The sequence below is a fragment of the Myotis davidii genome, unplaced genomic scaffold (genome assembly GCF_000327345.1).
Source record: "Myotis davidii unplaced genomic scaffold, ASM32734v1 scaffold363, whole genome shotgun sequence".
NCBI lineage: Eukaryota > Metazoa > Chordata > Mammalia > Chiroptera > Vespertilionidae > Myotis > Myotis davidii.
The window spans coordinates 4330713-4343760 of NW_006294069.1; the positions used below are offsets into that span (position 1 = coordinate 4330713).

General features: G+C 49.6%; 1 protein-coding gene across 9 annotated transcripts in view; it reads left to right on the top strand.

Moving 5' to 3' along the window:
- Positions 1-13048, top strand: part of RAP1GAP2 (RAP1 GTPase activating protein 2) — a 193320-nt gene that overhangs the window by 124464 nt on the left and 55808 nt on the right. For all 9 annotated transcript variants that reach the window (XR_435893.2, XM_015566795.1, XM_006768111.2 and 6 more), the window contains one exon: positions 12290-12325. Coding sequence is in view for 8 of the 9 variants with exons in the window: in XM_015566795.1 (XP_015422281.1) it covers positions 12290-12325 (36 nt within the window). In the remaining variant the exon portion in view is untranslated. The remainder of the gene's footprint in view (positions 1-12289; positions 12326-13048) is intronic.

Genomic DNA, 13048 nt, shown 5'->3' on the forward strand with positions numbered 1-13048 from the left:
GGCGGGGGCGGGGGGGCGGGGGGCGAGAGAGGGAGGGACTCTGCAGCCGTGCTTCCGCCTGGCTGCAAACACTCAGAGCTGGTCCGGCCAGCCCTGTGGGGATGTGTGGTGGCCCTGGCAGGGGACTCTGTGTCCCGTCTCAGAGCCTTGGGGCTGTGTGGTTACTGTGACACTCGGGGGTGGTATATGTGATGTTCCTGGCTGGCCTGGAGAGTCACCGTACTTTGCTGAGCAAGATTGTGCCAGGAGGCTCTGTGGGTCCCTTGTTTCAGCTCCTCCAGGCCCTTTGTGCCCCTCCCGGTGGCCCCGGGGGCCCCGGGCTGACTGGGCCAGGTCAGGACGGTAGGATCTTCCTCATTCCCAGACCTGCCTGCTGCAGTTGGGGGTGGCCTGTCCCTTCCCTTCTTCCTCCCTTTGCTGTGTCGTCCTGCTTTCTCTAGGGGAGCTGAGCATGACAGGTTAGGGGTGAATGTGGGGGGTGACAGGGTACTTGTTCGGGGTTGGGCCAAGGAGTTCCCCAATCTCAGGCTGTGTCACCACTGGCTCCAGGACAGGGAGAGCCTGGTGTCCCTCTCACCAAAAGGAAATGGCCTGACCCTGGTAGGGGTGTGGAGTGGTACACTGTGGGTCTCAACTTGGGGACTGATGTCACCTGATTTGTCTTTCAGAAAGACCATGTGGCTATTGTATGGGTAGTTGGTTTAGGGCGGTGTTAGTGTGGAGGCCAGGAGCCCAGTGATGGGGCTGCCACATGGTCCCCGTGAGGGACAGTGAGAGATGGTGGGGCAGGGGAGCTGCTTAGAAGTGCTCAGACTTGACATATAGATATAGATATAGATATAGATATAGATATAGATATAGATATCTTAATCCTCACCTGAGGATATGTTTTATTGATTTTTAGAGAGAGAGAGAGGAAGGGAGAGAGAAACATTGATGTGAGAAACATCCATTAGTTGTCTCCTGCATGCTCCCCAATTGGAGATTGAACCCACAATCTAGGCATGTGCCCTGACTGGGAATTGAACCTGAAATCTTTTGGTATATGGGATGGTGCTCCAACCAACTGAGCCAACTGGCCAGGGCAGTCTTGGGATATATTTTGACAGTAAACTTGCAGGTGGGTTGGAAGTGGGGAATGAGGATGGAGAAATCAATGATGACCCTTAGGGTTTTGTCCTGAGTGTCAGGGTGGGTGGAGGATGGGAGATGGGCTGGGGTGGAGGAAGGCGTCTGAGGGGAAAAGTTAGGGAGCCTTCTGTTGGGCTTCGTTGAATCTGAGGTGCCTGTCAGACATGCATATGAGATGTGGAGTTGGCAAACCAGGTAGGCCTGGACTTGAACCTGGCTTCTGCCTTTTCCACGTTCGCTGTGGGTCAGTTGCTTAACCACGCTGGCCCTGCCACTCTCTAACCCCCCTCTCTGGGCCCCTGTGAGGCTGAGGGGGTGGCATTTGTGAGGTGCTTGACTCGGTGCCTGGCACATCACGGGTGCCCAACAGCGGATACCTGGGGGCTTCCTCGAACTTGGCTTCTATCATCCCATTTTCTAGCTCAGAAACATTCAGTGGCTCCCTGTTGAACAGCTGAGCTTGGAGCGTGTGTCTTGTGGGCTGTGTTGGCTCATGGGTGTATTTTGTTTGGTCCACATAGAGACCTTTAAGCATTTGGATTGGTTATCAATGTGTCAGAATTGGGAGCGTTCACATTCAAATTTGTCTTGAAAAGTTGAAAACTCTGGTTCCATCGAGCTTCCATTTCTGCTTGCAGCCCGGCTGCAGATAAGCAGCAGTTGCTCCTTTAAGAAGGGGGCGTGTGCTCTTCAGTTCACCATTGTTTCATGCCCCACTCTTAGGTCATCCTTGTTGTTGAGCTGAAATTTTCGGAACATAAAACCAATCACTTTAAAGTGAACAGTTCAGTGGCATCCAGTACATTCACAAAGTTGTGCAACCACCTTCTTTCTCTAGTTGAAAATGTTTTTATTACCCTCCCATAAAACTCCCTTAAGCAGTTACTCCTTTTTCTCCCCTCCTTCCGGCCGCTACAGCCAGGAAGCTGCTTTCTGTACCTGTGGACTCACCTATCCAGGATATTCCGTAGAAGTGGGATCATACCATACAGGGTGGTGCAAAAGCAGGTTTACCGTCATCCATATGGGAAATAATACAATAATTACTAAATAATAATACAAGAATAAACTCCGTGCTTTGCATATTCACAATTGTAAACCTACCTTTGCCCCACCCTATAGGTAAGCATGTTTTTGAGGTTCATTCACATTCTAGCATGTATCAGTACTTCATTCCTTTTTTTTTTTTTAATTTTCACCTGAGGATATTTTCCCACCGATTTTAAGAGAGAGTGGAAAGGAGGGGGAGAGACACACAGAGAGAAACATCAATGTGAAAGAGACACATCGATTGGTTGTTTCCTGAATGGCCCATGAGAACAGGCCTTGACCAGGGCTGGGGATCGAGGCTGCAACCGAGGTAGGTGCCCTTGACTGCAATTGAACCTGGGACCCTTCAGTCCGCAGGCCGATGCTTTATCCACTGAGCCAAACTGGTTAGGGCAAGAGTTCTTTATATATTCTAGATTCTAGACTCTTATCAGATGTACTAGAGGCCTGTTGCAAGAAGAGATTCGTGCAATAGGACTTCCTTTCCCCTGGCTGCTGGCACCGATTTTACTCCGGCCCCCGGCCCCCGGCACTTGGCACCCAGGTCTTCGCTCTGGCCGGGTTCCGGCCAAAGCCAGCCCCAGTGCGGTGAGGCTTTCGCTGCTCCACTGGCCCCTGAGCCGCCAGGCTTTGCTCCACTGCTTGGATCCTATGTATGCAAATTAACTGTCATCTTTGTTATGGAAAGGAGGGGGAGAGACACACAGAGAGAAACATCAATGTGAAAGAGACACATCGATTGGTTGTTTCCTGAATGGCCCATGAGAACAGGCCTTGACCAGGGCTGGGGATCGAGGCTGCAACCGAGGTAGGTGCCCTTGACTGCAATTGAACCTGGGACCCTTCAGTCCTCGGGCCAATGCTCTATTCACTGAGTCAAACCGGCTAGGGCACTACATTTCTTTTTTATGGCTGTATGATACTCCATTGTGTGGATATACCACAGCTTGTTTTTCTCTCCATCCGTTGATGGACATTCAGTATGTTTCCATGTTTTGGCCAGTGTGAATAGTGCCGCTTTTCAGTGTACAAGTGAACAACATTTGTGCACATGTATTTGTTTGAGTAGCCCGGGCTATTTTCAGTTTTCTAATTATAGCCCTTCCAGAGGGCATGATGTGGTCTCTCACATGGTTTTATTTTGCATTTCCCAGCAACTAATGATGTTGGACATCTTCATGTGCTTATTATCTGTTTGGAGAAATGTTGGAGAAATGTCTATCAAATCTTTTGCCCATTTTAATTGGGTTGTTTGTGTTTTTGCTATAAGAGTTCTTTTTAAATATATATATATATATTTTATTGACTTTTTACAGGGAGGAAGGGAGAGGGATAGAGAGTTAGAAACATCGATGAGAGAGAAACATCGATCAGCTGCCTCCTGCACACTCCCCATTGGGGATGTGCCCACAAACCAAGGTACATGCCCTTGACCAGAATCGAACCTGGGACCCTTCAGTCCGCAGGCCGATGCTTTATCCACTGAGCCAAACTGGTTAGGGCAAGAGTTCTTTATATATTCTAGATTCTAGACTCTTATCAGATGTACTAGAGGCCTGTTGCAAGAAGAGATTCGTGCAATAGGACTTCCTTTCCCCTGGCTGCTGGCACCGATTTTACTCCGGCCCCCGGCCCCCGGCACTTGGCACCCAGGTCTTCGCTCTGGCCGGGTTCCGGCCAAAGCCAGCCCCAGTGCGGTGAGGCTTTCGCTGCTCCACTGGCCCCTGAGCCGCCAGGCTTTGCTCCACTGCTTGGATCCTATGTATGCAAATTAACTGTCATCTTTGTTAGGTTAATTTGCATACTCTCCTGATTGGCTGGTTAGCATAGCGAAGGTACAGTCAATTTACATGTCTGTCTATTATTAGGTAAGATGGTTTGGAAATAATTTCTCCTATTCTGGTGGTTGTCTTTTTACTTTCTTGACAACGTCCATTTCTTTGATGAAGTCCAGTTTAGCTGTGTTTTTGTTGTTTGTTTCTTATGGTGTCATATCTAGGAATCCATTGCCAAATCTAAGGCTGTGAAGATTTACTCCTAAATTGTCTTCTAAGAGTTTTACAGTTTTAGCTCTTAGGGTTAGGTTGCTGCTTCACTTTAAGGTACTTTTTGTATATGATGGGAGGTGTAGGGGTCCAACTCTTCCCTCTGCACAAGGATATCCAGTTTCTCCAACACCACCCACTGTTAGGAGGTGTTTGATGACAAAGTCAGTCTTTACGTGTTATCCCTTCCCTCGTATATGTTATTTGCCTGGTATCTGTAGTCATTTGCATTTTAAAATCCTGCCTTATAGATTTAAACATCAGTCTGTTGAGTTTTTAAGATGTCTTACAAAAACCCAGTCATCCTTCCATTCTTCCTCCTGTGTCTGAATGCAGCTCATTGTTGGAGCACCTGTTGATGGTAGGGTTGGCTGTCCAGGGTGAGGGGAACAGTCTGTTGCCAGAGAACAGACGGTACTTAACTGGCAGGGACACGGGCCTATCCAGGCCTGGGACTCAGCCTCCACTGTGGCTTCATCCTCATCTTGCTGGGCAGAGTATTCGGTCATTCATTAAGCAAGCGTTTCTTGAGCATCTACTATGGCCCAGGTGGTTCTAGGCCTAGGGATACAGCAGTGGACAAAATAAAGAGCCCTGCCCTGGAGGATCTTGCGTTCTTTGCCTTCTTGTGGGGAATAGCCCCGATGTTTTCCAAAGGCCTTGGCAGCCAGACCGGAGACCAGCTGGCCCTCACCCTGCCCACCCTGAGGATGGGGACGCTGAGCCAGCAGCAGAGCCCAGGCATGCGGTGTGCGCCATGGTTAGGCAGCTATAAGACATATCGGATGTGGCTATTTGCCGGAAGCCGGTCCATCCTTGCTGCTTGACACAGTCGCTGCAAGAAAGAAACATCTGCACAGCATATGTTTCAAGGGACCTGGCGTATATAGCATACTGTTCTTAATATGTTTGCTCCCCTTAGCGCTGTGTATTTTAACCAAGGTCACCTCTCCGAGAAAGGTTGTTTCCCCAGGTGGGGATTTTTCCATCAACTGGTATAAATATGGATTGTAACAAGACAATAAAGGCAGAACTTCTCTGGAGATCCAGACCAGAACTTGGCTGGAGATCCTGGCTAGGCTGCTGATCAACTGAACACTGTCTCCATGTCATTCCTTCTTCGCTGACTCCGTCTACACCTTTGGGGACCCCTGGACCTGCTGGGGTTGGACCCCGGCAGCTCCCAATGGGGTATGTGTCGTGAGTTCCTAGCTCCCCCAGCTTTCCAAAAATCTCTTTCCAGAACTCTTCAGAAATCCTTTCCGTGTGATGTCTTCCTTCCCCGTGGGGATGAGAAATTTGCTCTGACCCCCCTTTTCCTCCCCCACCCCCAGCGCTGCGCAGCCCACATCTCCATCCCATTCTCCTGAGACCTGTGTGGGGTGAAGACATCTTGTCCGTTCTCCGTCCTCGTCTGCTTTAGTGTTTCTCGTTGCTGTTGACATGCCGTTGCCCCTCGTGTGTGTCCTGGATTCATGTGGGCAGGGATAGGAGGCAGTGGCTACTGTGCAGGAGCCTGGTCTGTGTGGGATGCTATGCCCGGCTCTGCAGACCGGCTCACCTTACCCCACCACAGCCCCGTGGCCCCCTGTAAGCCCTGCTCCGAGGTGCCAGCGCTCAGACAACATTGTCCTGTGCTGTGAGCGGTGGTGGGTGGCAGTAGGTGCCACTTCTCCAATTAGGGTCAGGGAGGAGGAAGGGGGAGTGGGGGGCTGTTGGTGGAGGCCTCCTGAGCTGGGATGCAACAAGGAGGAAAGAACAGGAGGCCGCCGTCTGCAGGGAAGGCCGTGTTCGTAGGTGGAGCTGCTGTGGACCAGAGGGAGGCAGGCTGGGCCGTTCCTGCCATGGGAAGGGCACGGGGTGGTAAGGGGGTGGCAGTGGCTCTGCTGTACTGGAACTTGCCATTGCTTCTGCTCCTTCATCAGCTGGGCAGGGACAGTGCCAGAGAGCAAGTAGGGGCATCGGGAAGATTTCTCAAGACTGGCCTGGCGATGCTTGCTCTCTTCTGCTCCTGCTACCTCAGACCTCCTCCAGCATCCTCCCTCCCTCTCCCCAAGAACTCTCTTTGCCCTTCCAAGGGGAGATCGGGCAGTTTCTATATTGGGAGGTGAGGATGACAGGGGTTGAATCCAAACTGAACCCCGGGGACCAGCCTGCAATTTCCTTGGCTGGGCGCTAGCTCTGTGCGATTATTTCACAGCCTACTTGACTACTGGCTGTTACAGGGGAGCCCATGGGGGAATGCTGGCTGGGGTTCTGAGTGGAGTGCAACAGCTGTTGCTAATAATACATTAGACAACTGAGTGGATGCTGCTATTGATGAGGAGGCCGGATTACATTTCTCTGAGACAACCCAGTGCCTGGCTTCCTGATGGAGGGGGAATTCCCTTCTAAAGGATGCCCTGGGCAGGACTCGACTCTGTCCTAAAGGGCTTGTGGAACCACACAAGTGAGTCAGTCAGTGAGCATTTATTGAGTGCCTGCTGTGTGCCCTTGGCTGTGTGCAGCAGTTTCAGGGCGTGTGGACCAGGGTGGGTCCCAGTGGCCAGAGCCATGTGCCAGGCTGACCTGAGTCACCCTGCGTCTGGGTGGAAAAGGAGACTTGCTCTGTGCCACGGCTGGAAAGTTAAACCAGCCACCGAGAAGCAGAGCCAGCCTGGCTGCGGTCAGGTTGCCACTGGCCGCTTTCTGCTCCCTGGCACTGTCCTGGCACAAATGGTCCATCCCGGGCGTCACTCAGGGCTGAGGCTGAATCACGGCGCTTCTCTCTCACCAGCTGTGCCAGCCCCTGGAGCGTCTTCATTCGGGAAACACAGACCCATTTTAATACTAATTTAAACACCCGTTTCTGGGAAAACCACTGATGTCAAGAAAAGCCAAGCGTCCCAAATCAGGAAAAATGAACCTAAAACTCCTCGCCGGTCCCCCGACAGGACAGGGCTCGTCTGCAGAGCGAGCTCTCCAATAGTTCCGTCTGCTATTTCCTGAGCGTTTGCTCTGCACCAGGTCTTGGCCCGGCACGTCTTGTCCTCGCTCTCACTTCATCCTCACGTGAGCCCTGAAAGGCAGGGTTGACACCTCCTGTTTCCAGGTGAGGGGAGTGAGATTGAGTGACTTGCCTCATGCCCCACAGCTGGGCAGTAGCAGGTGGCCACTCCCAGACCTGGCCTTGACCACTGGACTCTACTGCATCCTGTATCTACTGTATCCAGACCTCAGTAGCTCTCCACTGCCTTCCAGGGTAAGCCTGAATTTCTGGCATTCTCTCAGGCATTCCCGTCTGATCTTCAGCCGGTGGTTTTAAAATATGTCCATGAAGCCAGGCCGGTGTGGCTAAGTGGTTAAGCATTGACCTATGAACCAGGAGGTCACAGTTCGTTTCTGGGTCAGGGCACATGCGCGGGTTGTGGGCTCAATCCCTAGTGTGGGGCATGCAGGAGGCAGCTGGTCAATGATACTCTCTCATCATTGATGTTTCTGTCTCTCTTGCCCTCTCCCTTTCTCTCTGAAATCAGTAAAAATATATTGAAAAAATAAAATATGTCCATGAACATTGTTAATGCTACGTGAGATCATACCATGTAATCTTACTTATATGTGGAATCTGATGAACAAAATAAACTGATGAATAAAATAGAACCAGAGGCATGGATACATGGAGCAGACTGACAGGTGTTGGGGGGTGGGGGGCAGCGGGAAGGGGTCGGTCAGGGAGGGGACTGCATGATAGAAGGTGAAGGGATTAGCTGACATCCATATTGGAACCACCTGAGAAACCCTGGGCTGGAACTACACAACTAAGCCACTTCAGAAGTCCTGACCCACAGAAATTGTTTTGAGTCACTAAGTTTTGGAGTAATTTGTTACACAGCAATAGAGAACTAATACACTTGACCTCTCAGCCTGAAGTGCTTTATGCCCCTGAGCCACTGGCCATCTGTAAAATAACCCTGGGTACTTTGTCTCGTAAGTAAGATCAAGTACCCTGGAAACGGGGCCCTTGCCTAGTATTTCCAGCGTCCAGTGCATGCTTTGCAGGGGCTTCTCAGGTGAGGTTAACTGATGAACCCATACAAGGGCATTGTCTAAGAATCCACCTAAAGTATTGTTTGACTGCCAGTTGGCACGGAAGACAGAGTGAGTGGAATTTGGGGGTGATTCAGGAGAGCCCCGTAGTCTATAACACACCAAGCCAAGGTTAGACCTGGACACGAGTTGGCCTGAATCCAGGGACTTCCTTTGGGCACCAAAGGCTGCCCTTGTGTCCCTGAACACACCCTGTCATGAAAGTGGCGGAAGGGCCTATAGCAGGAGGTGGGGGCAGCAAAAAGGAAAAATTCATCCTTAACCTGTAATTCATTTCGGCATGTATCCTTCAAGATCTATTTCTCTGGATGACTCGTGTATATTTACATGCAAATATATCTATATCTATTATCCACGTATCTATATATCCATGAATCTATCTATCTCTATCTATCCATCCATCCAAATAGGTCTTTTTTACACTTAATTTTAAAAAATGGGATCATGCTCTAGACCAGTGATGGCGAACCTTTTGAGCTCGGCGTGTCAGCATTTTGAAAAACCCTAACTTAACTCTGGTGCCGTGTCACAGATAGAAATTTTTTGATATTTGCAACCATAGTAAAACAAAGACTTATATTTTTGATATTTATTGTATATATTTAAATGCCATTTAACAAAGAAATATCAACCAAAACAATGAGTTCGCGTGTCACCTTTGACACGCGTGTCATAGGTTCGCTATCACTGCTCTAGGCTATTTTTTTCACTTAACCACGTGTTATAAATATCTGTGCTAACAGAGTCAGTGCCGATCTCCTCTAATAGTATTTGGTTGTATGAGCTTAAACCCATGCAGTGGTTATTCTTTCCCTCACTGGCGGATATTTTGGCTGTTTGTGCTTTTTTGCCTGTAAACAATGCTGTGACAGATATTCTTGTACACACATCCTTGTGTAGGTGCTCAGATATTGCTGTCGAGTACATTCCTATAGGGGGTTTATTGGACCAAAATATGCGAACATTCTAAAGGCCTTGGGCACACAGTGCCCGATCGCCCTTCAGAAAGGTTGTGCCAGGTGCACATGTACCTATTGCCCCTGTGTCCTTAGCTCCACATCCTGGCCAGCACTGGGTTTTCTCTTTAATGTTGGCCAATCTGATAGATGAAAGATGTTATCTTAATTTCTTTCATAACCAGGAAGGTTGGGCATGTTCCTTGTGTTTATTGGTCATTTTATCTTTCTCCTTGAGCAAATTGTTCATGTCCTTTGCACGTTTTTTTGTTTCCCTTACAAAACCAGTACTTTATTCCTTTTTATGGCTAAATACGATTCCACGTATGGATCTGCTGTAATTGTATAATCATGAGTTGGTGGACGTTTGGGTTGTTTCCACTTGTTGGATAGTATGAATATTGCTGCTGGGAACATTGGTGTACAAGTTTCGTGTAGACATACATTTTTATTTTTCTTGGGGGTATACGCCCAGGAGTGGAGTTGCTAGGTCAAATGGTGAATCTTGCTTAACTTTTTGAGGAACTGCCAAACTGTTTTCCACAGAGGCTGTACCATTTTATATTCCCACCAACAGTATACGAGGGCTCTAGTTTCCCTTCATTCTTGCCGATACTTGTTATTGTCTTTTTGGTGACAGCCATTCCAATGGGTGTGAAGTGGTCTCTCATTGTGGTTTTGTTTCGTATTTCCCAATGATTGATGATGTTGAGCATCTCTGCATGTTCTTGTTGTCTATTTGTGTCACTTCCTTGGAGAAATATATCACTTCCTTGGAGAAATATATTCTAGATACAAATCTCTTATCAGACATATGATTTGCAAGTACTTTCTCCTGTTCTGTGGATTGTCCATTGAAGCACACACACTCTTAATTTTGGTGAGGTCTAACTTGTTGTTCTTTTTAAAAACAATGAGGCTGTACCATTTTATATTCCCACCAACAGTATACGAGGGCTCTAATTTCCCTTCATTCTTGCCGATACTTGTTATTGTCTTTTTGGTGACAGCCATTCCAATGGGTGTGAAGTGGTCTCTCATTGTGGTTTTGTTTCGTATTTCCCAATGATTGATGATGTTGAGCATCTCTGCATGTTCTTGTTGTCTATTTGTATCACTTCCTTGGAGAAATATATTCTAGATACAAATCTCTTATCAGACATATGATTTGCAAGTACTTTCTCCTGTTCTGTGGATTGTCCATTGAAGCACACACACTCTTAATTTTGGTGAGGTCTAACTTGTTGTTCTTTTTAAAAACAATGTATATGCACAGGTGGGGTTTTCAAACCCTGCAACCTGAACTGCTGGCGGGTCAGAGACACTCTGCCTGGTCAGGTCATTGTCTTTTTGGTTACAGCCATTCCAGTGGGTGTGAAGTGGTCTCTCATTGTGGTTTTGTTTCGTATTTCCCAATGATTGATGATGTTGAGCATCTCTGCATGTTCTTGTTGTCTATTTGTGTCACTTCCTTGGAGAAATATAGTCTAGATACAAATCTCTTATCAGACATATGACTTGCAAATACTTTCTCCTGTTCTGTAGATTGTCCATTGAAGCACACACACTCTTAATTTTGGTGAGGTCTAACTTGTTGTTCTTTTTAAAAACAATGTATATGCACAGGTGGGGTTTTCAAACCCTGCAACCTGAACTGCTGGCGGGTCAGAGACACTCTGCCTGGTCAGGTCAGCTTCGGCCTGGGAGAGGCCAGCTGGAGCCTGCCGCAGGGCTGGGTCTCCCCGGGTGACTTCACAAGGGTCCCTCCCATGGCGGTTCTCTCCTGAGGACTCAGGGCAGCCGGGCTCCAGGTGGCTCTGGCCGTTGGTGCCTGCAGAGGGAGGGAGAGCGTTTGGATGCTCTAGCTCTGCATAGAGAAGTGACAAGGGCACACTTGGTCCTCCTCATCTCTGCTTTCTGTTCTTCCCTATCTCTCTGGGTGCGCAGATGTGGGCAGTGGTGTTCAGACAAGAAAGTGGGGCTGTTTCCACAGAATGGGAAGTGGGGAAACCCATGTTTATTTTGTTAGGATAGAGCTTTCAGCCCCTCACACCTTCATCCCACTCCCTCCTTCTCCTTTTTGTCTCACCTGGAGTTTATAAAGGTCGTACCCAAGTAGGATAATGATTTGGACTCACGTAGTTTGAGATTTTTAAAACAGCCCACCCAGGCCCCCGGAGGTCGCTGTTCAGTGGCTCCAGGCACCGGGCAGCCACTGGCAGAGACGGCATAGCCAGGGCCCAGGCCTCACCGCTGCCCTGGCCAGAGTGGCTCTGCTTCTATTACCTTTAAAAAAAAATCCTCACCCAAGAAGTGAAGATATTTTTTCTATTGATTTTTATAGAGAAAGTGGAAGGGGCGGGAAGCAGGGGGGAGGTGGGAGAGAAAAACATTCATGTGAGTTCATGTGAGAGAGACACATCAATTGGTTGCTTCCTGCACATACCCTCGCGCGGTGCGGGAATCGAACCTGCAACCCAGGTGTGATGTGCCTTTGACCGGAGTTGAACCTGAGACCCTCTGGTGTGCAGGCCAGTGCTCTAACCATTGAGCACCTTTATTTCTCTTCTGTATTAGAGTTCTAAGTGAGATTTTGTATGAGGAGATGGAAGGGCTGAATTGGCAAAGCAGTTGGAAAACTGCTCATGGTGGACACCTTGCCCCCACTGTTGGGTTGAAAACACCCCAAACATGAATTCTGCTGGAGGCCACTCCCATGATACTCTGGGGAACTCAGATTTTCCCAGAGGACCCCACGCTCCTCTCTGTTGACAGACGGAGTGGCTGCTCTCCCTGTGGCACTTGCCAGCCCCCGTGTTTAATTTTTTCTCTTGTTGCATGGGGTGTTCTGGCCCTGCAGCTCTGCGAAGGCAAAAATCAAATTATCTTCTGTCTTGATCCAAATACGTTTTGTCTCCGGGAAAGCCCTGGGCTAGGGAAGCTTTTAGACGGTGAGGCGGTTTTCTCAGCAGACCTCCCGGCGGACACCCCACCTTTCTCTCCCCTCTTTGTGTCTTTCAGTCGGCGGAGTTCTTCGAGATGCTGGAGAAAATGCAGGTGAGCATCCATCCCCTGAACCCTGGGTAGGGGGGGGGCGTGCTGCAACGACCTCGGGGGACACAACACCAGGCAGAACCCACGGGCAGAACGTGGGCACCTTGGAGGGAGGGGCAGAGAAGAGAGAACTCACCGTCCCCATGGCCTGGACAACCCGAGGCCATTTCCACACCGAGTGGCACAGTGGCTTCTGGGACGGCTCCTGCCTGAAGACCAGGGAGAAGATAAAAAACAGAAACCCCAGCAGAGCGGATGGACGGGCTGCCATCAGCCCCACGGGTGTGGGGAGCGTCTGAGAGATGTTCCTGGGATGGGCTGGAAAGAAAGCCTCAAAAAGACAGCCCCTTCGTGGGGGCCTCATCCTGTGCTGGGAGGCAGAGCGGAGGCCGAGAGACAGACCTGAGTTCAAACTCTGCATCTAACGCTGGCTTGCCAAACTCCTCCCCTTTCTAACCTCTCGCTCCTGTTTTTTGTTTACTAACAGACGTGTTCCCCCCTCACTCTGACACCAAGCGTGTGGTGTGTTCCCCCCACCAGACGATCTGTGCAGCCAGCTGGGCTCCACGCCGTTCTGACGCTGTCTCCCTGGAGGTGGGGTCAGCTCCCACAGGGCACGGGCACTGCCCCAGGGGCTGCCTCCACTCAAATGCCAGTCGCAAGTCCAGGTTGCCACTTGGGCTTCTGACCCTCCGGCTATAAATAGGAGGTGCCCATGACCCCCTT